Source organism: Onychomys torridus, chromosome 8, assembly GCF_903995425.1.
Source record: "Onychomys torridus chromosome 8, mOncTor1.1, whole genome shotgun sequence".
In the NCBI taxonomy this organism is placed as follows: Eukaryota; Metazoa; Chordata; class Mammalia; order Rodentia; family Cricetidae; genus Onychomys; species Onychomys torridus.
Window position 1 is genome coordinate 57,251,464 of NC_050450.1, and position 24,150 is coordinate 57,275,613.

At 48.8% G+C, this 24,150-nt stretch overlaps 1 protein-coding gene across 1 annotated transcript; it reads left to right on the forward strand.

The window, feature by feature from the left end:
- The first annotated feature begins 379 nt into the window (after positions 1–379).
- On the forward strand, positions 380–23,918 carry Ctc1 (CST telomere replication complex component 1). Its single transcript, XM_036198372.1, has 23 exons — positions 380–459; positions 4,937–5,100; positions 6,721–6,958; positions 7,055–7,266; positions 8,089–8,245; positions 13,073–13,351; positions 13,448–13,576; positions 14,805–15,037; positions 15,167–15,344; positions 15,432–15,632; positions 16,694–16,820; positions 17,578–17,692; positions 17,812–18,127; positions 18,218–18,307; positions 18,535–18,728; positions 20,706–20,794; positions 20,889–21,063; positions 21,453–21,530; positions 22,424–22,568; positions 22,666–22,730; positions 22,990–23,155; positions 23,246–23,372; positions 23,499–23,918. Exons 1-23 carry the CDS (start codon positions 427–429, stop codon positions 23,636–23,638), a joined length of 3,651 nt encoding a protein of 1,216 aa, XP_036054265.1. The 5' UTR covers positions 380–426; the 3' UTR covers positions 23,639–23,918.
- The last annotated feature ends 232 nt before the right edge of the window (positions 23,919–24,150 follow it).

Genomic DNA, 24,150 nt, shown 5'->3' on the forward strand with positions numbered 1-24,150 from the left:
AAAGGCGAGTGCCATCCTATCTAGCTTGTGGCTACTTTTAAGATGCAATTTCTCTGCATGGTAAAATTAGGGACACTGCAAGATGTTACCAGCCAAGTCGATTGTGCGCTCCATTGCTCTCCGGGCCCCACTTCTCAAGAAACCCTGGGAGAAGCCTGACGCGCCCTCACTATAGAAGGGAAACAGTAGGTCAGGTCGGTGATGCACAGCTGTAATTCCTGATGCTAGGCAGAAGCCGAAGGATCGCTGCAAATTCAAAGTCGGTGTGCCCCTTAGAGTGAACTCCAGGCAAAAGGGGCGGGGCGGGCCACAGGTGGATGCTGGGGAGGAGCCAGGGCTGCTCCGTGACGTCACAGCTCCCCTCCCGTGAGCCCTTGCGGCCGGCCGGCGTTCCCGCGTTCTTCAGGGTCGGGTTTTGGGCTCAACATGGCTGCGTGCCGAGCGCAGGCATCTGCCTCCGTGAGTGCTGTTTGTGTGATTCTCGTGGGGCTTTTGCTCTGTTTTTCCATCTTGTCCCGGATTTCCTTTCTTCCTGCACTCTCTCCACCTGCTGTCTGTGGTCGCGGCCTGGGGAGCAGGGGCTTTTCAGGCCGGTGGTTCCACCACGGTCTGAGCCCGGGACACTTCTCCGCCCCCCTACCCGGGAAGGTTTACGCTCTGTGGGAGACTGGCAGCAGGTTGTGGGGCTGTGTGTGGCTCCAGGAGCCCCTTGACGTATCTGGATGGGGAAGGAGAGACATCCCACTCCTGAGGTTCGCGTAGGAGTTAGCTAGGCGGGAAAGCATTGGAAGAGCGTCGTTACTAGGCAGCCGAGCCATGTTGATAAGAGTTAGAGCAGATGTCTTGAAAAACTAAATTCCACTTGGGTGGAGATCGGAGGGGTTAGAAGGAATAGCGAACCGTCTGGTCTTGTTGAGCAGGCACTTTCTTGGTAGTCGTTGGTGAAGGAAACCCCTGCACAGCAGGAGCTCACACCCAAACACCAGTTTTCGTAGAGATCCTTTACTCAGTGGGAAGAAACTTTAAAGTGTCTGCTTTCTGACCTCAGGCAGAAAAACAGCAGCAAATGACCTTGCAGGTGTAATTTAAGTGGAGGAGAAGGGGCGGTCTGTGTTAGAATGGGCTAGGGAGCGGTGGTAAGGGAGATAGGGGGCGAGGCGGAAGAGGAAGGGGACAAGCGGGCAGAGGTATTTGTCCTAGAGGGACAACGGACTGCCTCTGGATAGAGAGGAGACGGATGTGGCCCATAGGCATATGGTGGTTTATAAAGGTAAAATGGGAAACCCCATGTTAGGGTAAGGTGTTTAATTTTAATTGAATATGTTAAGTAGGTGAGCCAAAGGGGCTTCTGATTGCTGGACTTAAATACTTTAATAGCTGTCCTTGGTCATCTGCCTCAGGAGGAGGAAGTGCCCAAATGGGGGACTAGACCTTGGTGGCTAACTTTGGGAATGTCATCTAACGGTTTTTTAGCAAGGCAGAGGGGGTGGGGGAGAAGGGCAAGGCCTGCCGGAGCCAGCTGCTAGTGTCCCTTCAGTTGGTGGGTGTTTTAAGACAGTGTCATGTTAACATCACGTGACCCCGGCGGCGCCATGTGATTCCCTAGGGTAGCAGCCTCCAGGGCACTCTGTAGTCACAGCACTACTACACCTCACACTTGTATGTATTTGTTACACCACCCGAACCACATTCCCAGCAGTGTGTGTGTGTGTGTGTGTGTGTGTGTGTGTGGCATATGTGCCACAGTTGACAGTTCAGAAGACAGTTTTGCGGAATTGTTTCTATTTCACTTTTTTTTTTTTTTTTTTTTTTTTTGAGCTGAGGATCGAACCCAGGGCCTTGCGCTTGCTAGGCAAGTGCTCTACCCCTGAGCTAAATCCCCAACCCATCTATTTCACTTTTATGTAGGTTTCAGAGATCGAACTCTGGTTATTATTATTTTGTTCTTAAATGAACTTATTCAAAAGGTCTGCTCCAGCCTTCCAGTTAGTTCTACAGGAGTTAGGACTACCTCCTCATTACCATTAGAGTCCTTTCCTGGAGATCAAGGTCCAGAAATCACACTCCTGGCCTTTATGAAGGGGGGTGGGCAGCGTCTCTCTACTTAGCCTTGGCTATCCTGAAACTCACTCTATAGACCAGGCTGGCCTTGAACTCACAAAGATCCAGCTGCCTCCTGAGTGCTGGGATTAAAGGGGAGTGTCACGACACTGACCCCAGGCGGCGGCGGCGGCGGCGGCGGCGGCGGTACACCTTTGATCCCGGCAGAGGCAGAAGCAGGTGGATCTCTGTCAGTTTGACACCAGCCTGGTCTACTGAGGGAGTTCCAGGACTGTCAGGGCTACATTAGAGAAACCAAACAGACAAATAATAAATAAAACCAAACTTGATTTCCCTTTGAGACAGTGTTACTACTTTGAGAAACAAAGGTTTTCAGTGTGTCACACAACAGAAAAAAAACAAAAACAAACAAACAAAAAAAACAGTGTACTTCTAGGTTTTGGTTATGTTGATCAAGTGTATCTGGATAATGGATTGGTCCACTTTAACACTCTGAACACCAAGGCAAAGAGAATGTTTGCCGTAGTGAAAACAGGAGGACTGTCCACAAGAATGCTGAGCACTGAAATAATTTAGAGCGTGGAAAGTGGTTTTCCAGGGTCCTATAGAAGGGCCGAATGTGGAATACTAACCAGAGATTAATAGAGAGGCTTTGGAGGGCCAGAGATGGAGCTGTGATGGTTAGAACTGGCTGGACAGACAAAACGGGTCAAATCGAATGGGGTTATAGCTTGTATGTATTTAGTTTACAGGGACCCAACTTATGCTTGATTAAAAAAATAGAATAATTATAACCTTCTGGAGAGTGGTGGTACATGCTTTTAATCCCAGCACTTGGAGGCAGAGGCAGGCAGATCTCTGAATTTGAGGCCAGGCTGGTCTACAGAGTAATTTCCAGGACAGCCAGGGCTACACAGAAAAACCCTGTCTCAAAAAACAAACACACACAAACACACACACACACAGAGTCCTAATACAGGCATGATGGTAAGTAAGTGCCTGTAGTCCCAGCATTTAGGAGGCAGAGGCAGGTGAATTTTTTCGAGTTCAAGGCCAGTTTGGTCTATATATTGGGTTATAGACCAATCAGGATTACATAACAAGACCTTATCTCAAACAAACAAACAAACAAACAAACAAAAGGCTGGAGAGATGGCTCAGAGGTTAAAAGCACCAACTGCTCTTCTGGAAGTCCTGAGTTCAATTCCCAGCAACCATGTGGTGGCTCACAACCATCTGTAATGAGATCTGGTGACCTCTTCTGTATATATAATAAATAAATAAATCTTTGAAAAAAAATAGGGGTTGGAGAGATGGCTCAGCGGTCAAGAGTAGTGGCTGTTCTTCCAGAGGCTACAGGATACAGATTCAGTTGCTGGCACCCATTTGGTTCACACCAATCCTTAACCCCAGTTCCAGGAGATGAGATGGACACCAGGCATTCATGCAGGCAAAACATCCATACATATAAAATAAACATATTTTTAATGTAAGTAAATAAATTAGCCTTTGCCTATGTCCTTGTCTTCTATTAGACATGTTCACATATTAAGAGCACTGATGTGATTTTTTTATAGATTTACATTTTTTTTTCATGTAATATATTTTGATCTTTTTTCTCTGTCAACTCCTAGATCCTACCCACTCAACTTCATAGTCTCTCTCTCTCTGTCTTGGAAAAATATAAAGACACAAATCCAAACCAAAAAAATCAAACCAAAAGTTTTCTCTGTGTAGCTTTGGCTGTCCTGAAACTCACTCTGTAGACAAGGCTGTCTTTGAACACAGAGATCTGCCTACAACTACCTCCCTAGAGCTGGGGTTGAAGTGTGGACTTTTGAAAGCAGTTTCTGTCATTTTTACTTCTCAGCTCACTGACTCCCAGTAAAATGGAATAACCCTAACCATGGGGCCAGTGCAATGTAATAGACATGTGTACAAGGTACTATGGAAGTTCCATGGTCAGAGTGGCAGTTGACCTGGGATGGCCAGAGAAGGGCCACAGAGAAATCTTCCTTCCCTCCCTCCCTCCTTTCCTTCCTTCTTTTTAAAATATTTATATGGAAGCCGTGCAGTGGTGGCGCACGCCTTTAATCCCAGCACTCGGGAGGCAGAGGCAGGTGGATCTCTATGAGTTTGAGGCCAGCCTGGTCTCCAAAGCGAGATCCAGGAAAGGCACAAAGCTACACAGAGAAACCCTGTCTCGGAAAAAAAAAAAAAAAAAAAAAAAAAAATTTATATGGATATTTTACCTGCATATATGTCTGTGCACCATGCGCCTACACTGTCCACTGAGGCCAGCAGAAGGCTTCAGATCTGGATCTGGAGTTATAGACAGTTGTGAGCTGCCATGTGGATGCTGGGAATTGAACTTGGGTCCTCTGGAAGACTTAACTGCTGAGCCATCTCTCCAGCCCCCAGGAATCTGTATTTCAAGTGAGCATTTTAAGGATAAGTACACATTTGTTAGAGGAGAGAAAATCAAAGCCAAGTGGCCACCTGCTTGTCTCTGGCTGCACTAACTACAGCAGGTACTCTTCCATGGAATTCTACCTTCAGTTTGGACTAACTTTTAAAACCTCTTCAGGTTCTAAACATTCAACCTTTGATAATCTGGATTTTCTTGTTTGTTTGTTTGATTTTTGAGACAGGGTTTCTCTGTGTAGCCCTGACTGTCCTGGAACTCACTCTGTAGACCAGGCTAAGCTCGAATTCACAGAGATCTTCCTGTCTCTGCCACCCAAGTGCTGGGATTAAAGGTGTATGCCGCTATCACCTGGCGATTTATTTTATTCTAGTTCTTCATTTTCCAAAAATCCACTGTTGGACAGGACGGTCATGAACATCCAGTTTTAACTAGATTCACTTTCCTCAGGAGCAAGCCTGGCTTGAGGCTGCCCAGACCTTCATTCAAGCAACCCTTTCCCCAGCTGGCGAGGAGCCTAGTCAACAGCTAACTCAATCCGTAATCGATTGTGTGAAGGAGACGTGGCTGTCCCAGAGGGAGAACCAGGATTTTCCAGTGCCCCTGAACTACAGGTAGGGTGAGGTGGGCTTGGTGAGTGGTTGAACTGGTGTTGAGAAGGATATAAGAGTGTACAGAAAGGAAGGCAGTCCAAACACCCCCATCTACAGGATTTTCCTAGTCTCCATTCAGTTTTTTTCCTGAGGTTCTAACTTGGCTGAAGCTACATCTGTAGAGAAGGGGAATGGAAGAAGAAAGTGATTCAGCTGATGTGAAGTGTGCAACAGTATCCCGTGTAGCCCTGGACTTACTGCCTACCTTAAAAAATTCTTAACATTTTGTCATATTTGCTTTGCTCTTTCTTTCTTTCTTTTTTCTTTTCTTTTCTTTTTTTTTGGTTTTTTGAGACAGGGTTTCTCTGTGTAGCTTTGCGCCTTTTTCCTGGAACTCACTTACTCACTTGGTAGCCCAGGCTGGCCTTGAACTCACAGAGATCCGCCTGCCTCTGCCCCCCAAGTGCTGGGATTAAAGGCATGCGCCACCACCGCCCTGCTAAGATTTATTTATTTATTATGTATACAGAAGAGGGTGCCAGATCTCATTACAGATGGTTGTGAGCCACCATGTGGTTGCTGGGAATTGAACTCAGGACCTCTGGAAGAACAGTCGGTGCTCTTAACCTCTGAGCCATCTCTTCAGCCCCCCCCCCCTTTTTTTCCCAGAGCTGAGGACCGAACCCAGGGCCTTGCACTTGCTAGCCAAGCGCTCTACCACTGAGCTAAATCCCTAACCCCATGCTCTTTCTTGTAAGATGTAAAGGAAAAGGTTTAATGAGGTCTCCTAATAAGTCTGTTTTGATCTGATTCTCCCTTATCTCTTCAAAAGAAATCACCAACCTGAAGGGAGATGCTGATCCGTACAATCTCAGTATCTATTTGCATATTGTTTTTAGTAGACTCGTACCAGTTAATTAATATAACAGCATACCTCTATATATTTTTAAATTTTTTTTTTTTTAAGTATATGGGTGTTTTACCTGCATGTATGTCTGTGTACCACATGTATGCCTGGTGACCATGGAGGCCAGAAGAGGGCATCAGATGCCCTGGGACTAGAGTTACACACAGTTGTGAGCCACTATGTGGATGCTGGGGATGGAATCTAGGTCTTCCAGAAGAGCAAACAGTGCTTTTTTGTTTGTTTTGATTTGAGACAGGGTTTGGGTTTCTCTCTGTGGTCCTGGCTCTCCTGGAACTCACTCTGCAGACCAGGCTAGCCTGGAACTCAAAAGATCCACCTGTCTCTGCCTCCTGAGTGCTGGGATTAAAGGTGTGCACACCACCAGCATGCCTGTACATAGTGCTCTTAACTGCTAAGCCATTGCTTCAGTTCCTGTGTGTGGAAACTAGTGGAATTCTCCATGCACGCTTATTTTCTCAGGCTGCTCCACAGTCTACTTCATGTCTCTTGATCCCTTGTTGTGGAGCTATTTATCATAGGCTCTCTTCCCGTTTTCCTTAGAGGCATTACCCAACCTTTAGACCTAAACCTCGTCCTTAATTTCACAGGCTCTTTAGTCAGACAGGCCCTAGTCCCTGCTCTCCTTGAGCCCTCCTTAGACTCTTAGGTGTGTGTCCAGGTTGAGATATCTTTAGATGTAACTGATGTGCACAACTGCTTTCTTTCCTGTCCAGCTTTGTCTCGGTACAGAACCTCAAGACCCACCAGCATCTGCCATGCTGCAGCCACTTGTCCTGGAGCGGCCATGCTTACCAGGCTTGGTCCCAGGGAGCTGGGCCAGGGGGCAGTGTCCTGCCCCAGGAGCCGCTGTTACTTTTAGGGACACTGATAAACCTGTCTGAGGATTTGGAACAAGAGTGCAGGAGTGGAAGCCTGTATGTGAGAGATAACACTGGAGTCTTGGCCTGTGAGGTGAGCGGAAGGAGGGGTCCACTGCCTCCAGTGTGAGCAGGAGTGGTAGATTAGAGGCTAAGGTCGTGGCTAACCTGTGGCTTTGATCTTTTCTAGCTTACAGATCTAGACCTTTCTTGGTTGGGCCATCTCTTCCTGTTCCCCAGTTGGAGTTACCTCCCTCCTGCCAAGAAGAATTCCTTGGGGAAAGGGCACTTGGAGCTGTGGGGTACCCCCGTGCCAGTGTTTCCTTTGGCTATCGGTCTTGGCCCTCTCGCGCCTATCCCTGTCCTCTACCCAGAAAAGGCATCCTACCTGCTCAAATACAGGTAAGTTCCACTCTGAAGGAAGAAAGGACCATTGTGAAACCCGGAGGGTGATGGTACTTCTGTGGAAAAAAAGACGTTGTGACAACGACATAGATGATAGATGGAACAAGGGAATGGCGGAGTTTTGAATATCAAGAAAGTCATGAGGAAGGCTCTGAACTGGTTGTGGCTCACCTCCATAACCCCAGCACTTAGGACACTGAAGCAGGAAGCCTATGTAGCCTACGTAATGAGTTCCAGGTCAGTCTGGGCTACATTGTGATTCCCCTTATCAAAAGATGGGGAAAAATAGGCTGTAGAGATGGCCCAGTAGTTAAGAGCACTGTCTGCTCTTTCAGAGGACCTGGGTTTGATTCCTGGTACCTCATGGTTCACAACCATCTGTATTTCCAGTTCCAGAGGATCCAGCACCCTCATTTGGTCTTCCTGTGCAGCAGGAATGCACGTGGTACACGGACATACATGCAGGGAAAACATTCATACACATGAAATAAGATAGTTTTTTTAAAAAGAAAAGACACCCAAGAAGTTCTGTGTGTTTATGTATGTATGAACCTCCCATTATAACACAGTTACACAGAGGTCAGAGAACAATTTGTGGGAGACCTCATGCAGAAAGCATTTTTCCCAGCAGAGCCACCTCTGACTCCCGAGGAAATATACCTTGTCTGAGGGCAAGGAGGGTTGGAACGGTTTTAGATAACAGGTTTGAACTATGGACATTTTACGTTGCTATGAGATTATTCTTTACAGTGGAAGGGAAGACTTGTGTAGAGGAAAAGGGGAGAAATGAAAGTGTCTTTTTTCTTCTTCTTTCCTTAGAAAGAAACACAAAATAAAGGAGCCAAATCTGGCTGGGAAACTGGTCCGTCTGAGTGCCCTGGTGATCACTCAGCACAAAAGGTACTTCATCCTGACACTTGGTGAATTATCCCGAGCTGACAGCCAAGCTGGCAGCCAGGTGTCCGTCATTGTGCAGGTGAGGAATAGGGTCAAGTCTGGCATATGGGAGTAGAAGGGTGTTAGAACAAGAGAACAGTGTAGGGAGACAGGGAGTAAGCCTGACGCAGAAGGACAGACGTCACATTTTTTCGGTGTAGTATCTGCAGTACTAATACTAAAGTAGGAACTGTTGAAGAAGAAAGGGTCTAAAGGCAGGCAAAGAAGGGATGATGGGAGAGAAAAAAGACAGAGCTGAGGCCACAGCAGCATGGCCTGTAACCCCGTGACAGTGAAATGGGAAGTGGAGGTGGGCAGAGCCCTGGAACCTGCTAGTCCAGCCTTTGTGGAAGTTCCAGGCCAGCGAGAGGCCTGCCTCAAAGGGTAGAAGACTTCCTGAGAAATGACACCTGAGATTGTTTTTGACACCCCCACGAACGGGCACATGTCACCTGCACACACAGAAGAAAGATGGGTGCTGGCTTTGGGGGCTCATGCTTTTAATCCTTACATTTGGGAGGCAGAGATAGGTAGGTCACTGAGTCCGAGGACAGCCTGATCTACATAGCAAGTTCCAGGTCGTCCAAGGCTACATAGTGATCCTTGTTTCAAAAAAAAGTGGGGGGGAGGGTGGACTAAAGAGATGGTTCAGTAGCATGGCTTGTCTTCCAGAGGACCTACTTTTGGTTCCCCAGAACCCACATGACACCTCACAATGGTTTATAATTCCAGTTCCAAAGGATCCAATTTGAGCACAGCATGCAATTAGTACACAGACGTGCATGCATGTATGGAATATGCCCAACACACAAAATTGAAATAAATAATTTTTTTTTTTTTTGAGCTGAGGAGCAAACCTAGGGCCTTATGCTTGCTAGGCAAGCGCTCTACCATTGAGCTAAATTCCCAACCCAAAATAAGTAAATTATTAAAAAGAATGACAAGCCAGGTGGTGGTGGTGCATTGGTGCATGTCTTTAATCCCAGCACCCAGCACTCAGGAGGCAGAGGCAGGCGGATCTTTGAATTTGAGGCCAGCCTGGGCTACAGAGTGAGTTCCAGGACAGCCAGGACTATTTCATCAAGAAACCCTGTCTCGAAAAACCCAAAAAAAAAAAAAAAAAAAAAAGACAAGAAAAAAGAATGACAGAGATATCAAGTGATGGCACATACCTTTATTCCCAGCACTCAAGAGACAGAGGCAGCAGATCTCTGAGTTCAAGGCCAGGCTGGTCTACAGAGTGAGTTCCAGGACAGCCAGGGCTACACAGAGAAACCCTGTTTTGAAAACTAAAGAAAGAGGCTAGAGAGATGGCTTAGTGCGTAAAGTGGTTTTTATATCAACATGAGGACCTTAGTTCAGATCCCAGCCCCCATGTAAAGAGCTGGATGTGGCAGCATGCCTTCTTAGCCCCAGTGCTTTGGAGTGGAGACAGACAGAAGCCAGAACTCACTGGGTGCCAGTCTAGCCAGTTACTGTGCTCAGAGGTTGGGAGAGAGCAGTTCTGCCTCAAGAGTAAGACTGAAGGGCTATAAAGAAGGCTCAGCAGTGAAGAGCACCTGTTGCTCTTGCAGAGGACCTGGGTTCAGTTCCCAGCGCCCACTTGGTGGCTGATACACTATCCCTAAGTCCAGTTCCAGGGAATCCATTGCCCTCTTCTGAACTCCACACGTCTGTGGTGCACATAATGCAAGCAAAACACTCATACATGTAAATAAATACATCTTTTTTAAAAACCGATAGAGAAGTGACTGAAGAAGACATTCTGACACCAACCTCTGGCCTCCACATGCACTTGTACAGATGAGCACACATGTCCCCTGTACGCACGCACGCATGCATGCATACATACATACACAAAGACAGGTGTTACATGTTGTCTCTCATATGTGGAACCTAGATTTGTTTGTTGAGACTGGGTCTAGTGTAGCTTTGAATGCTTGGTCTTCCTGGTCTCATCTCCTGAGTGCTAGGATTCTGACAGGCCTGTCACCCTGCCAGGTGATGGGACACAGGACGTGAGAGTAGAAGGAAGACCATCTGGAGAGGAAGGGCGCCCGGGGAGGAGCGAGGAGGTTCCAGGGAGGCTCATGAGAAGAAGAACGGGGCTACATACTGATAGACGCAGAATGCGAGAGTGTCACAACCATATTTTATGTGCTTACTAAAATAATAAATAGATGTTAAGAAGGCCATCTCTCAGCATCGCAGAGCACTGGTTCCTGAGGATGCGTAAAGGGATGGGTGACATGACTCAATAGGAAAAGACGCTTGTTGCCAAGCCTGAAGACTTGAGTTTGTTTCCAGAGCTCACTCAGTAGGAGAAAACCAGCTCCTGCAAGTTGTTCCCTGACTTCCACGTGTCTGCTTGTGTGCACACATATATTCAAAATGTAAGTGGGCTGGCCTATGGTGGCGCACGCCTTTCACCCCAGCACTCAGGAGGCAGAGGCAGGTGGATCTTTGTGAGTTCGAGGCCAGCCTGGTCTACAGAGTGAGATCCAGGAAAGGTGCAAAGCTACACAGAGAAACCCTGTCTCGAAAAACCAAAAAAAAAAAAAAAAAAAAAAAGTAAAAGTCAGGCCTAAGGAAGTATGAGAGGGTTAGGAGCTCCAGGCCATGGAAGAGTTCATGGGAGTTCATAGCCTGGACAGAGAGCTCTGGTCAAGAGCACTGTCTGCTCTTCCAGAGGTCCTGAGTTCAACTCGCAGCTACCATATAGTGGTTCACAACCATCTATGAGATCTGGTGCCTTCTTCTGGCATCCAGGTATTCCTGCATGCAGAACATTGTTTATGTGATAAATAAATCTTTAAAAAAAAAAAATCCAGGTCAGGCAGTGGTGGTGCACACCTTTGATTCCTGTGAATTCCAGGCCAGCCTGGTCTACGGAGCGAAATTCAAGACAGGCACCAAAGCTACACAGAGAAACCTTGCCTCAAAAAATAAAACAAAACCAAACAAAAATCAAGGCTATCCTTAGCTACATAGCAAGTTTGAGACCATAATGTGCTTAGAAGGCAGGTATGGTTGCTCATACCTGTAATTCTAGTATATCCACAGGAATATTGTCTTGAGGCCAGCCTGAGCTACAGAGTGTGGCCCTGTCTCAAAACCAAAACAAGCAGCAACAACTTATTCAAACAAACAGACAAACAGAATCTAGGACCTTCAGCAAGACTGGAATCTACCTGAAGCACTCACCCTGCTTTGTAGTCTGAAGAAATGTCTCCCTGGACACTCAGGAGCATACAGACAACTGACTTTGCCTGTCATTAGAAGTTTCTCTAATTGTCCGTGTGTTCTAACTAGTGTAGTAGTAACAACGCAACACACCAGGCAACACAGCAATATAACATAGTATCACAAATAGTGGATGGTGCAGTCTTTAGTACTGCCGCAGAACAACTAGAGTTAGCTGCCATGAGGTAGCTAAACTTGAGCTGGAGCTTTTAAAATAGGGACAAGTTTTGGAATCTAGGGCTTTGTGCTTATGAGGCAAATGTTCTTCACTGAGCTGTGTCCTCAGCTGCGCTCTTTTTATTTACTTATTTTTAAGATTGTGAGGCAGAGTCCAGGATGCACAGTCTGGCTTTGAGCTCCTCTTGTGACTCAGGTGGGCCTTGAATCTAGGTTCAGGATTGAGCATCCCTGTTTGAAATCTTAACTGCTCAAATATCTGAAACTGAATGAAGACATGACACCACTGGGACGGTATGTGATAGACTCAGGTTAAAACACTAAACATAATCTATAGATTATTGCCCCCAGGCTGTATAGATAAGATGCGTAGGAAACAAATAGATTTCATGTTTAGAATTGGGTTCCAGCTACAAGACATCTTAGAATACAGATACTTTAGAATCTCCAAAACCTAGGATATTTCTGGTTGTATTTCAGATAAGAGATAGCAACCTTAGGGCTGAGAAATGGCGCAGTGGTTAAGAATACCCATTCCTCTTGAAGAAGAGCTGAGTTCTGTTTATAGCGCCTGCATTGAGCGCATCACAAGTGCCTGTAAGTCCAGCCCCAGGAGAAGCTGATGCCTCTACCTCCATGGGCAGAAGTTGATAAGTTTTTAAAAGTCTGAAGAAAAGAAAACGTGAGAGCAGCCTGTGTACCTCTCGGGGCTTTCTTCAATTCCACCTCCATTCATTAGCCTTCTTGGTCTTTCTACCTCTTCCTCACTTTTTCTTCCCAGCCTGGTGAGGCTGGACTTGGGAGTTCAGTGGCAGAGCGCCCGCCTAGCACGCACACACAGTTCCGGGTTTGATTCCTCAGTATGATAAAAGAAAAATTAAAGGAAGATTTTATTAAGTGTATTTTTTTGATATGTGTTATATTTTGCTCTATATTATTACTTAGGTTTTTGTCTTCCTAGTGATTTGAAACATGTTAAAGAGGAATGAATAATTTGTTATTTAACATCTCTCGCAATACTGGAGTTGTGTGTGCTCAGTTCATATTAATGAAATAAATGTTTGGCTTGTATGCTCTAGGATGAGAGGATATATTGAAAAGAACTTAATTTTCTTGATGGAATATTTATCAATTTTGAAGGAAATTTTAGGGATGGTTTATATCTTTATGAAAGGGTTAAGAAATATGTGGCATTTCCTGCTACCTTAAAGTTCAGTGGCTTAAAATATTAAGAGTTCAGCACTGGTCTTGAGCCCAGCCTGGGCTGTGTGAGACCTTGTCTGAAACAAAACAAAACAAGAAGAACCCAACCAAACAAATAAGTAGATGATGAAGAGGCAAGAGGAGGATCACGGTCTTTGGGGTCAAACGGATGGGGGGGGCTTTGGCAGAAGCGCAGCCCTGGGGCGTGGTGTCTCATGGACAATGTTCACTTTGCCTAAGCCAGATTCCTGCCCAGATGGTGTGGCACCGAGCCCTTCGGCCTGGTAGGGCCTATGTACTGACAAAATTGCGAGTAGCCAAGACCCGAGGCCACCATTACTCTCTTTGGACAACCATTCCATCTTCAGATCTGGTACCGCTGAGGCCAGATTATGTGCAAGAGCTGGAGCTGGGCATAACGTTCTTGGAAGCTGACCTTATACCGCTTCCCCGACCCACGAACTCCGGTGACAGCGGCAGGCAAGAAGGTCTTTTCCGGAATTCCAAAGTCTTACATTATTTGGTGAGTGAAAGGAACTGATCCTAGAGGTCGTGGCCAGGAAATGTGAGCCGCCAAAGAAGGAAACGGTGGCCAACTGGACCTCTGTCCTCTGTGCAGGGGACAGTCACTGAAGTGTTGAATGAGTCGGCCAGCCTCTACATTCTAGATGGGCAGCTAATTCTCTGCCTGGCATACCAGCATATCCATGGCCTCAGGCGGGTGATTCGACCAGGGGTCCGTCTGGAGGTATGTCAAATATCAAACCTGGAGATGAGAGACCCTGTTCATGGGAGATGATGGGTGGCCTCAGAGAGGATGAGATTTGATAGAAAGTGAGATGGGCCACACTGGGGGACATGAGCTGGAACTCAGGGTGTGGGAACAATCGCCATCTCTGCACGAGGTTAAGTTGGCGTCTTACCTCGGCTCTTGGTTTAGTTTTTTGCTTACTTAGTTAAAGATTTAGTTTTTAGTTGTGTGTATTTGTATGTGTGGAGGTGGGGGTAGTATTTGTACATGAATACAGTGTCTTGTCGAGTCCAAGAGAGGTCAAGTCCCCTGAAGTGGAAGTTCAGGTGCTTGTGACACACACCTGCAGTGAGTGCTGGGAACTGAACTTAGGTGCTCTGCAAGAGTGGTGCTTCCTTTAAGGGTGAGCACCTCTCCAGCTCTTGGGAAGTTCCTTGTCTCGTTTGTTTTGAGTCAGGGTCTCACTATGTTGTCCTGGCTGGTCTGAAATTTACTCTGTAAAACAGTCTGGCCTGGGGGCGGTGGCGCACGCCTTTAATCCCGGCATGTGGGAGGCAGAGGCAGGCGGATCTCTGTGAGTTCGAGGCCAGCCTGGGCTACAGAGTGAGTTCTAGGAAAGGCGCAAAACTACACAGAGAAACCCTGTCTCAATAAAACAAAACAAAACAAACAAAATGAACAAGCTGGCCTAACCTTAACAGAGATCCACTTGCTTCTGCTCTGAAGTGCTGGAATTACAGGCATGTGTTTTCTTGGTTTTGTTTTTTGAGACAGGGTTTCTCTGTGTAGCTTTGAAGCCTGGCCTTGAACTCAGAGAGATTTGCCTGGCTCTGCCTTCCGAGTGCTGAGATTAAACATTCTCACCCCCACTGCCAAGCATCATGTCCTTTATTTAGATCTCAGTAGCTCAAGCTGGCCTCAAGCTTCTGTGTAGCTGAAGATGGCCCTTAACCTTCCAGTCTTCCTGCCTCTTGCCTCTGCCCCCTAGTGCTGGGGTTCCCGGGTGTACACCATACGCCGTTTACCTTTGCTCTTCTGTTTTTTTTTTTTTTCTTCTCCGGTTTTTTGAGACAGGGTTTCTCTGTGTAGCTTTGCGCCTTTCCTGGATCTTGCTCGGTAGACCAGGCTGGCCTCGAACTCACAAAGATCCGCCTGGCTCTGCCTCCCAAGTGCTAGGATTAAAGGCGTGCACCGCCACCCAGCTAGCTCTTCTGTTTTCCTGCAGCTCCGAGATGTTCATCTCCTCCAGCCAGTGGGTGGAGGAACAACAAGACCTGTTCTTGCACTCTGTCTCCATGGCACCGTTATTCTTCAGAGCTTTTCTCCTCTTAAGCCTGAGACTTTGCCATCCTTCAAAGTTCATGGTGCCTCTTTGTATGAGCAACTCGTGTGGGAATATCAGTTAGGACTTCCCTTATACTTATGGGCTACCAAGGCGCTGGAGGAGCTGGCCTGCAAGTGAGGAGGATGGACATTGAAGTCTTGGGTGGAGAGGGGGGGGGGGGGCGAGACTGTCTCTGAAGGGGAAGCAGGCTCCTGGAAGGGACAGATCCTGGGGAAGTGACTGTCCTTCTCTCCTTGGTCAAGGCTGTGTCCCTATGTATTGAGATACCACCAGTTCCTGAAGCATTCCTCTCCTGGGAACCCCAGCTTGGCACTGCAGCTCCTGGCTCCCTCCTGGGATGTTCTTATTCCACGTGGCACCCCCGTTCGGCATGCACACAGTGAGATCCTGGAAGAGCCACATACCTGTCCCCATCAGAAGGTAGGAGAATGTGGGGGAAGATTGGCAGCAGCTCTACAGCCTGACCCTGGCACAGGGGCACGCTGATTCGTTCTTTCTCCCCAACAGTACACTCAGCTGCAGACTCCCTGCTCTTTCCCTACGTTCCTCGACCTGGCAGAGGAAGGGCAGCGTAGGGCTTGGGCTGCCTTTGACCCAAAAGCCCTTCTGCCTCTCTCAGAGGCTGCCCACCTGACCAGCTGCCAACTGAATCGCCACCTAGCCTGGTCCTGGCTCTGCCTGCCATCCTGTGTGTTCCAGCCACCCCAGGTAAGGGGACTCTGGGGGGCTCAGGGCTACTTTTGGCCACTTCCTGTTCAGCTCACTGGTTTTCGTTGGCGTTTTTAGTTTTTTGCTTTTTCGAGACAGGGTTTCTCTGTAGTTTGGGTTCCTGTCCTGGATCTCGCTCTGTAGACCAGGCTGGCCTCGAACTCACAGAGATCCTCCTGGCTCTGCCTCCCGAGTGCTGGGATTACAGGCGTGTGCTGTCACCACCGCCGCCGGCTGCTTTTGTCATTTGACTGTGCTGGCTTTCAAATTAGACTGCAGTGTCTGTTCTCACCAATTTGTCCGTGTCATCATAGCTTGGGTTAGGTGTGGTGCTAATCTTAGGAGGGGAGAGATGAGTGGATAAGTTAGGCCAGCCTGGACTACATAGAGAGACCCTCTCACAAGCAACAACAAACAAAACCCCCTCTGTTTCAGGCTACACGGGTTCCACAGTTTCAGGCTAGCCAGAGTTAACAGTGAGACCCAGAGTCAGCAAGATGGCCTGGGTACAGCTCTTGGTGTCAAGAGTGGTGACTTTGATCCTCAGAATCTACATGGTGAAAGAAGAGAACTGACCTTCTCAAGTTGCCTCTGACCTCCGCATGAGTTAAATGACAGCCTCAATAAATGTCATAAAACAAACCCCAAAACTGTAGCTTGGAATATAGAACCTGGTGGGTTCTGCTTTGCGGTTTTTCTCCCCAGGCTGGCCTCGAACTCCCAAAGGTCTCCTCCCTCAGCTTCCTGGTTACTGGGACTCTAAGCGTGTACCACTATGTTCAGTTGTGCAACTAGTTCTTACTGCTACACGTATGAGTGCTTGTCCTTGTTATGCTAATGTTTAAACATGGACACATGGTAGATGCTCAGGGGAATTATGTTTTATTTTTGTTTGAGACGGACCTCACTGTGAACCCTGGCTGACCTGGAACTCATAATATGGACCAAGACAGCCTCAAATTTGGAATAGTCCTCCTGCCTCTGCCTTCCAAGCACTGGGCTTACATCCAGCCCTCTCTGTTTCTTTAATAACTAGTAGCTTGGCTTTTCTTTTCCTCCAGGTTCTCCTTGGGGTGCTGGTGGCTTCATCTCATAAAGGTTGTCTGCAGCTTCGGGACCTGAAAGCTTCACTGCCCTGCATGCCCTTGACTGAGAATTCGCAGCCCCTCACTGACCCAAAGCTCATAGGTGTGAGGTTGAGAGATGGAAGAGGGGTGCGGGGGGCGGTGCTGTAGAGTTCTCGGGATCCAGGGAACCAGGAGGAGGCATCTGTCGAGGTGGAGAAGTTTGAGAGGCTGGGATTCATGGAGAGAAGAGGAGCCAGAGCTACAACTCCCAACATCCATCTCTCCTACACGGCTCCTAAACATGCACCTAAACATGCACCTAAACATGCTCCTAAACATGCACCTAAACATGCACCTAAACATGCACCTAAACATGCACCTAAACATGCACCTAAACATGCACCTAAACATGCACCTAAACATGCACCTAAACATGCACCTCCTGCTTCCTACATTGGGAAGAACACTAGTCTTATTTGACTTAGGATTCATAAAGAGGAGCTTGGCATGGTGGCACATGCCTTTAATCCCAGTAGAGGCAGGTGGATCTCTGTGAGCCTGATCTACATAGCAAGTTCCAGGACAGCCAGAGCTATGTAATAGAAACTGTCTCAAAATAAACAAACAAACAAAAAAGGAAGAGGCCCCAGAGGGGAAAACTGGTTAGACTCTGGAAAAGGCATGTTAGAGATTTGGAGCCAGAGGCAGGATGGTACAGGCATGTGGAATGGTTTCTGCTGAGACGATCAGCTGTGGACTCCATGTCAGAAGAGGGCGTTGGCTCAGGGCTGGGATGGACACAGACCTGCCGGGTGCTCTGCCTCACGGCTTTGCCTGCAGTTCTGTTCTTGCTGAGATAGAGAACTTCCTTCATGTAGGCCAGCTGGTGCGGGTGGAGAAGTTCCAGCTGGTGGTAGAGAGAGAAGTCAGCAGCAGCTTCCCTTCCTGGAAGGAGCTGGACATGGCAGGCTTCATCCAGAAGAAGCGGGCCAGGTCAGTCCTGGAGTGGTGCTTGTCCTCCTGGGTCTGAGGGGAAGCAAAAACTTGATGTGTGGGGGTTTGGGGTCCAAATCACTATTCCTGCCTCACAGAAGATCTGTCTCTTCCAACAGAGTCTATATCCAATTCTTCCTGTCTGACGCTCTGATCCTGCCTCTGCCCAGACCCACCTTTGATTCAGAGTCACTTCAGACAGACCCCTCCTGCCCAGAGGGACCCCATATGGGACAGAGCCGGCTGTTCTTGCTGTCCCACAAGGAGGCCCTCATGAAACGTAACTTTTGTGTCCCTCCGGGAGCCAGCTCACAGCCTCCAAAGCCCACCCTGAGTTTCCGTGTGTCAGGAACTTGGCTTTGTGGCACACAGAGGAAGGAGGGATCTGGATGGGGCCCACCTGAGTCTCTAGGAGTTGAGAACAAGGATCAAAAGGTAAACTGGGACTCCAGGTACTTAGGGCCTGCCCTCACATGCCCTAGACTCCACACTGGGGGTTCACTGCTGTACCGTCCTTCCTCCCAGGTCTCCCTCATCTTCCTTGGCTCTTCAGTTCGATGGTTTCCATTCTTGTACCCAAACCAAGTCTACCGCCTCGTGGCTCCTGGCCCCTCAGTGAGTGCTTTCTTCTCTCCTATTAGAAAGCTGGTTGGGCTAGAGTCTGGAGCAGGCATGCCAGTGTGGGTCCTCTAGGTCTCATGGAAGAGGCTGAATTTAGAGGGACGGAGTCATGGTTGGGATCCCTTCCTTCGCCAGGCTCCAGGAAGAAATCAGCATTGGAAGACTTAGGGAACTTTGTTCTAGGCACATGCAGAAGCAATTGTCTTCATGTTTCCCAGTAGACACCAATGTTGTTTGAGACAGAGGGTTCCTCTGGCACATCTCAGCGCCCTCTGGAACTGGCTGGCACACAGTCTTGCCTCACTGTCCAAGAGGAGTGGACCCTGGAACTTGGGAGCTCTCAGGACATACCTAATGTACCAGAGATCGCCAAAGCACTGCCTGAGTCCTCGCTGACCCACCTGCTTAGTGACAAGTAAATGTCCTGCATTACCTCTGCTTCTTTTGGCCATGCTCTGTTTGTGTGCTACACATTTCTCCAACGTGATTTAGCCTGTAGAGGAAGGATGTCACCGTGAAAGGAAGGTTCTGTTTCAGGCTGCCTCTTCTGGAATTCCGCTTTCCCCTGTATTCCATCCCCCCACCCCCCCCCACCCCCCCCCCCCCCCCTATTTTGTTTGTTGGTTTTGAGACAGGATCTCATAAAGCCAGGCTGGGCTTGATGTTGCTGTGTAGCTGACCTTTGATTCTTGTTCCACCCCCTAAATGTGCACCATTTCATCCAGCTGAGCAAATGTTCTCACAGGAAGGAACAGCTGTAGCAATAAAAGGAAGCAGAAACCCAAGAAAATACAAGGAAGAAGATGGACATACAGATAAGGACCTTGGTTTAGTGCGGCATGTAGTTGGCCGATGAACACAGGAACATGGTATTTCATAGAAGCTTTTGTAGGTCACCCCAAGTGCGAATGAAAAAGCTGATTGACTATATTTTTTATGAGACTGGTCTTTATTACTAAAAATGAATATGAGCCAAGCATGGTGGTGTACATGTTTAATCCAAGCACTTAGAAGGCAGAAGCAGGCAGATCGCTGTGAGTTTGAGGTCAGCCTGGTCTGCATAAGGAGTCTGGGCCATCCAGGGCTAAATGGTGAGACGTTGTCCCAGAAAAAGAGAGGGGAGGAAAGTGAATATAGAGGATTGGAGAGATGCTCAGTGGCTGAGAGAACTGGCTGTTTTTCCAGGGAACTTGGGTTCGATTCCCAGCACCCACATGGCAGCTCACAACTGTCTGTAACTCCAGCTCCAGGGGACCTGGCATCTTCTGGCTTCTTAGGGTCTTGGTGTGCAGACAGATGCAGGAAAAACACCCATGCCCATAAAATAAAAGTTAAAGAAAAAGTAAATGTAGACTTGGAATTGGGAGGTGGTGCATGCCTGTAATCCTAGCTCTCAGTCCTAAGGTGGTGCTACCGTTAGTTTTAAGAGAGATCTTGTCTAAAAAATAACAAACAAAAAAACAAGAGGCAAAGGAGGATTGTCCGTAATTTTTATGAGATTGATCTTTATATTAGAAGTGAATGTAGACTGGAATGTGTTTGGGGGTGGTGGTGGTGGTGGTGGTGGTGGAGGAGGAGGAGGAGGAGGAGGAGGAGGAGGAGGAGGAGGAGCACACCTTTAATCCCAGCACTTGGGTGGATCCCTGAGTTCAAGGCCAACCAGGTAAACAGCAAGTTCCAGGACAGCTAGGGCTACACAGAGAAACCCTGTCTTAAAGAAAAACAGAAAAAAAGAGGAAGAGGGAAGCAGAGGAAATACAGGGAGGAAGATAAGGTGGTGACACACTTGTACCCATCGCGCTCGGCACCTGATGCAGGAGAGTTGCTGAAGATTTGAAGTCAGCCTGGGTTATAAAGCAAGACACAACTCAAAGGATGACAACAGAAGAGTAAAGTCAAAATGAGTGTTTCCTAGAAATCTGCATTCTCAGGAGGGGCCCCGGAGCATAAGACTAAATGATGGGCTAGCTGGGACTCTAGGTACAAATGCAGGAGGGTTTGGAGGGCCTCTAGAGAGGCCGCTGCCTCCACTGTGGTTGATTTCTTTTTCCTCCTCTTTTTTTTTTTTTTTTTTGTTGTTGTTTTCCAGACAGGTCTCTCTGTGCACCCTTGGCTGTCCTGAACTCACACAAGAGTTGCCTCTGCCTCCGGTGTGCTGGGATTAAAGGCACACACCACTACCACTGCCTGGTGGATTTCTTTTTTGTTTTAAAGTTAGGTAGGCTTTGAATCTCTGTTATATGCCCATTTTTCTCAAATGCCCTTTTACTTTTAGCTCAAGGCTTTCTAGGCCCTGACGTGTGGCGTTCTAGCAGATAAGATGGCTCCTTTTCATCTTGTGAGCTGACTCCTCAGTTGTGTGTGTTTCCTGTGTGTTTCTTTCTCTTCACAGCATCTCCAATTCCTTGGTGTCTTTCTCTGCTGAAATTCTGTCTCGGATACTATGTGAACCACCTTTGGCCCTTCGCCGGATAAAGCTTGGTAATGTCCTTGCTGCTGGGGGAAGGTTTGCATTCGATCAGTGGGACCTGGCAGTCCTGGCTGATCCACTGGCCACCCTTCCCTCTGTCTGTAGAGCATGCTGGGGCTGTTAAAACGGGCGTGAAGCTAACGGTAGCTCTAGAGATGGATGACTGTGACTACCCCCCTCACCTGGATGTATATATCGAAGAGCCACACTTGCCTCCCCAGATAGGGCTCCTTCCAGGGGCCCGAGTCCACTTTAGCCAACTGGAGAAAAAGATTTCCAGGTGAAGACCTGTACCTCCTTTGCTTACTGATGTCCTGTTGAACACTCACCCCCACCTAACTGTGCTACAAGGACACCCTTCTTTGCTAGTACTATTTTGTTCTGTTTTAGGACAGGGTCTCACTATGCAGTCCTGGCTGTTCTGCAACTTCCTGTGTAGCCCAGGCTAGCCTCAAACTTAACACCATCCTCCTGCCACTGCCTCTGTCTCCCGAATTCTAGGAATACAGTGCTCAGCTTTGCTGTGGGTTTGGCTGTTAGTCTGCTGTCTTCCTCTGTTCTTGCTGTGGTAGAGCTGAGGGCATGTCCCTGGGAGAGGCATGCCCTCCTCAGCTTGGTGCCTGCCCCAGCCTGCTTGCTCTCTGCTCATCATGGTTCTTTTACCTGCAGATCCAACATGGTTTACTGTTGTTTCCGGCCATCCACTTCCGTGCAGGTCCTGAGCCTCCCCCCAGAGACCCAAGCCAGGTAGGTCAGTGTTTAGGCTCCGATCTCTAAATGTCCCTGTTTCACCCTGACCTCCCACTCGTGTGTCTGCCTCCAGAGCAATTGCCTCGGGTGTAGTCTCTAGTCTTCCCTGATCACGGCAGAGTTGGATTTTGTTTGTTTTCCAGGCAGGGTTTTTCTGTGTAGCCCTGGCTGTCCCGGAACTCACTCTGTAGACCAGGCTGGCCTCGAACTCACAGAGATCCACTTGCCTCTGCCTCCTGGGTGCTGGGACTAAAGGTGTGCACCTCCACTGCCCAGTTTAGTATTTTTTGAGTCAGAAGGATTTCATTTGCTCCAAATAGAAAAAAAAAAAAAAAATGCCCAAATGCCTATTCGTTTACCCAGAAAAAACTTGAGGGTCTAAGATCTTGAAGGCTTTTTCATCTGACGTGCAGATATATCTTTCTTGACTAATGTCTTGGTATTCAAGCCTGAGAAATAATTGATGGCTCTTGGAGATGAGGAACCAGAGTCTGGCAAGGGCTGTGGGCTTCCAGGAGTGCACAGGACCCACTGCTCTCCCGTCCGCATCCTTATTTGTGGTCTTTGCCCGTGTAGTCTGGTTAGACTCACCTTGCTTTCAGAACTCCTCTTCCTTGATTTCGGTTTTCTGAGATGCTCTCTCTCACTGTGTTGCCTTGATTTCTTTTTTTCTTTTTTTTTTAATAGACAAGCTTTTACTATGTAGCCTTGGCTGGCCTGGAACTCAGAGATCCCCCTGCCTCTGCTCCCCAAGTGCACTGGGGATTAAAGGTGTGTGCTTCCATGACTGGGTAACCTTGAATCCCTATGCTGGGGTTGTTGGTCCGTGTGAGTAGGCCTAGCTTCTTTGCCTGCTACCTGACTCATTTCCCACCCCCCCCTCTCCTTAGGGCGCCCCTGCCCCACATCTACCTGGCTGAACTTCTCCAGGGTGGCCGGGGTCCATTCCAGGCCACTGCCTCTTGTCATGTTGTTTTTGTCCTGAGCCTTCAGATCCTGTGGGTGTGTGCCCATTGCACCAGCCTTGCCCCCCAGGTATTGGAGAGGACAGGCTGAGCCGGTGGGAAGGGTCGGAGTGGTGGCATCGGATCTCGAGGGCTTTCCCAACTGTCTTTTGTTTTCTTTGCCCCAGGGGAGGTGTAGTCGTCAGGACCACAACTGTCCAGCTCAGGCGGCTATAAGCCAGGCCAGTATCAGGTAGGCAGCACCTTGTCAAGCTGGTTGCTTCCTAGGTCCACAGCTTCTGATGTTTCCAGTCACATGGCTTTTGTTTTCTGGAAATTGCTGATACTAACTACATAGTGAGTATCAGGCCAGGCCTCCTACCCCGAGGATTTTCTTTTTTGAATGAATGAAGGTTCAGTAAGCTAAATACTGGAAGCATTGTGTCAAGAGAGCTGCTGGATCGGGGTTGTGCGTGTGGGTTTGCCCTGGAAGTTTTCTTCCCCTTCCCTAGGCTCTTGGTAGAAGACGGTACTGCGGAAGCCACAGTGACCTGTAGGAATCATCACGTGGCAGCAGCACTGGGCCTGGGTCCTAGTGAATGGACCTCGGTCCTAGAGTGTGCACGGAGGCCAGGGAGAGTGGCCTTGCAGTTTATAGGCCCGGGGGCCCAGACAGAGGTAAGTGTTTAGATAGATAGCCAAGTTCTTGGGGTTTTGGCAGATGGTTGGGAACGTGGGTTCCAATTAACCCCGAGTTTCCCTTTTTAGTCTCCAAGCAAAACCCATGACCCCTTGGCCCTGTTCCTCCGGACACTTTGTGGCAGCCCCTGTGTCCTCCGACCTATTAAGCTTTCTTTTGCACTTGAGAGGAGACCCTCTGATGTCACCCCACTAGGTGAGGACAGGTGGGCAGGCCCCAGAAGGGAAGGTGCATGGGGCCGGTAGGGGTTTCTAGCCTGGGGAGGAAGCGGTGGACAGGAACTCTAGCCCCCACACAGGCTGTTGGCTCTTGCTGCCCTAGAACCGGCCCGGCTGCAGCAGTTCCAGTGTGGAGAGCTCTCCCTGCAGACCAACGTGAACCCCCGGCTCCGGCTGCTCTGCCTCTGTCTCCAGGAGCCGGAGCTCCCCGCCCCTCCAGAAGCTCCTGCCGCCCCCTCCTGACGGAGCTGCGGGCGGTGGTCGGTCTCACCGCGCTTCCGGGCGCTGCGCTCACAGCGCGCCGCTGCACTTCCAGCTAGCGGTCCAGCCTGCCTTGGGACACGAGGACAGCAGGCGCCGCCCATGTCGCTTTCCCTCACCGGGCCAGGCGGCCTGCACGCCGAGGTGGCCCTGAGTCCTTGGGGTCTGCCGTGTGTGGGGAGCAGGGCAAAAACTTGTTCCTAGGCCGTGCTGTGCGTGGTCGGCCCTCGGGGCCACTATAATAAACCTCTCTGAGGACTTCCGACCTGGTTCCTCCCGGAGTCGCCACAGCGAGACTCCCTCCCTAGTGGGCGCACTTCGGTCCCGTGTGTACCCACCAGGAGTCAGTGCGGACAGGGCGCTGAGGACCTGACTGTGAGCTCAGCAAGCTTGGCAGGAGCGGGCAGGGCCTGGGAGGGTTTGGAAACAGAGGACAGACGGAGAGGAAGGGGAAGAAACGACGAGGGGTTCCCCGGGGCCAGACCAAAGGTGGA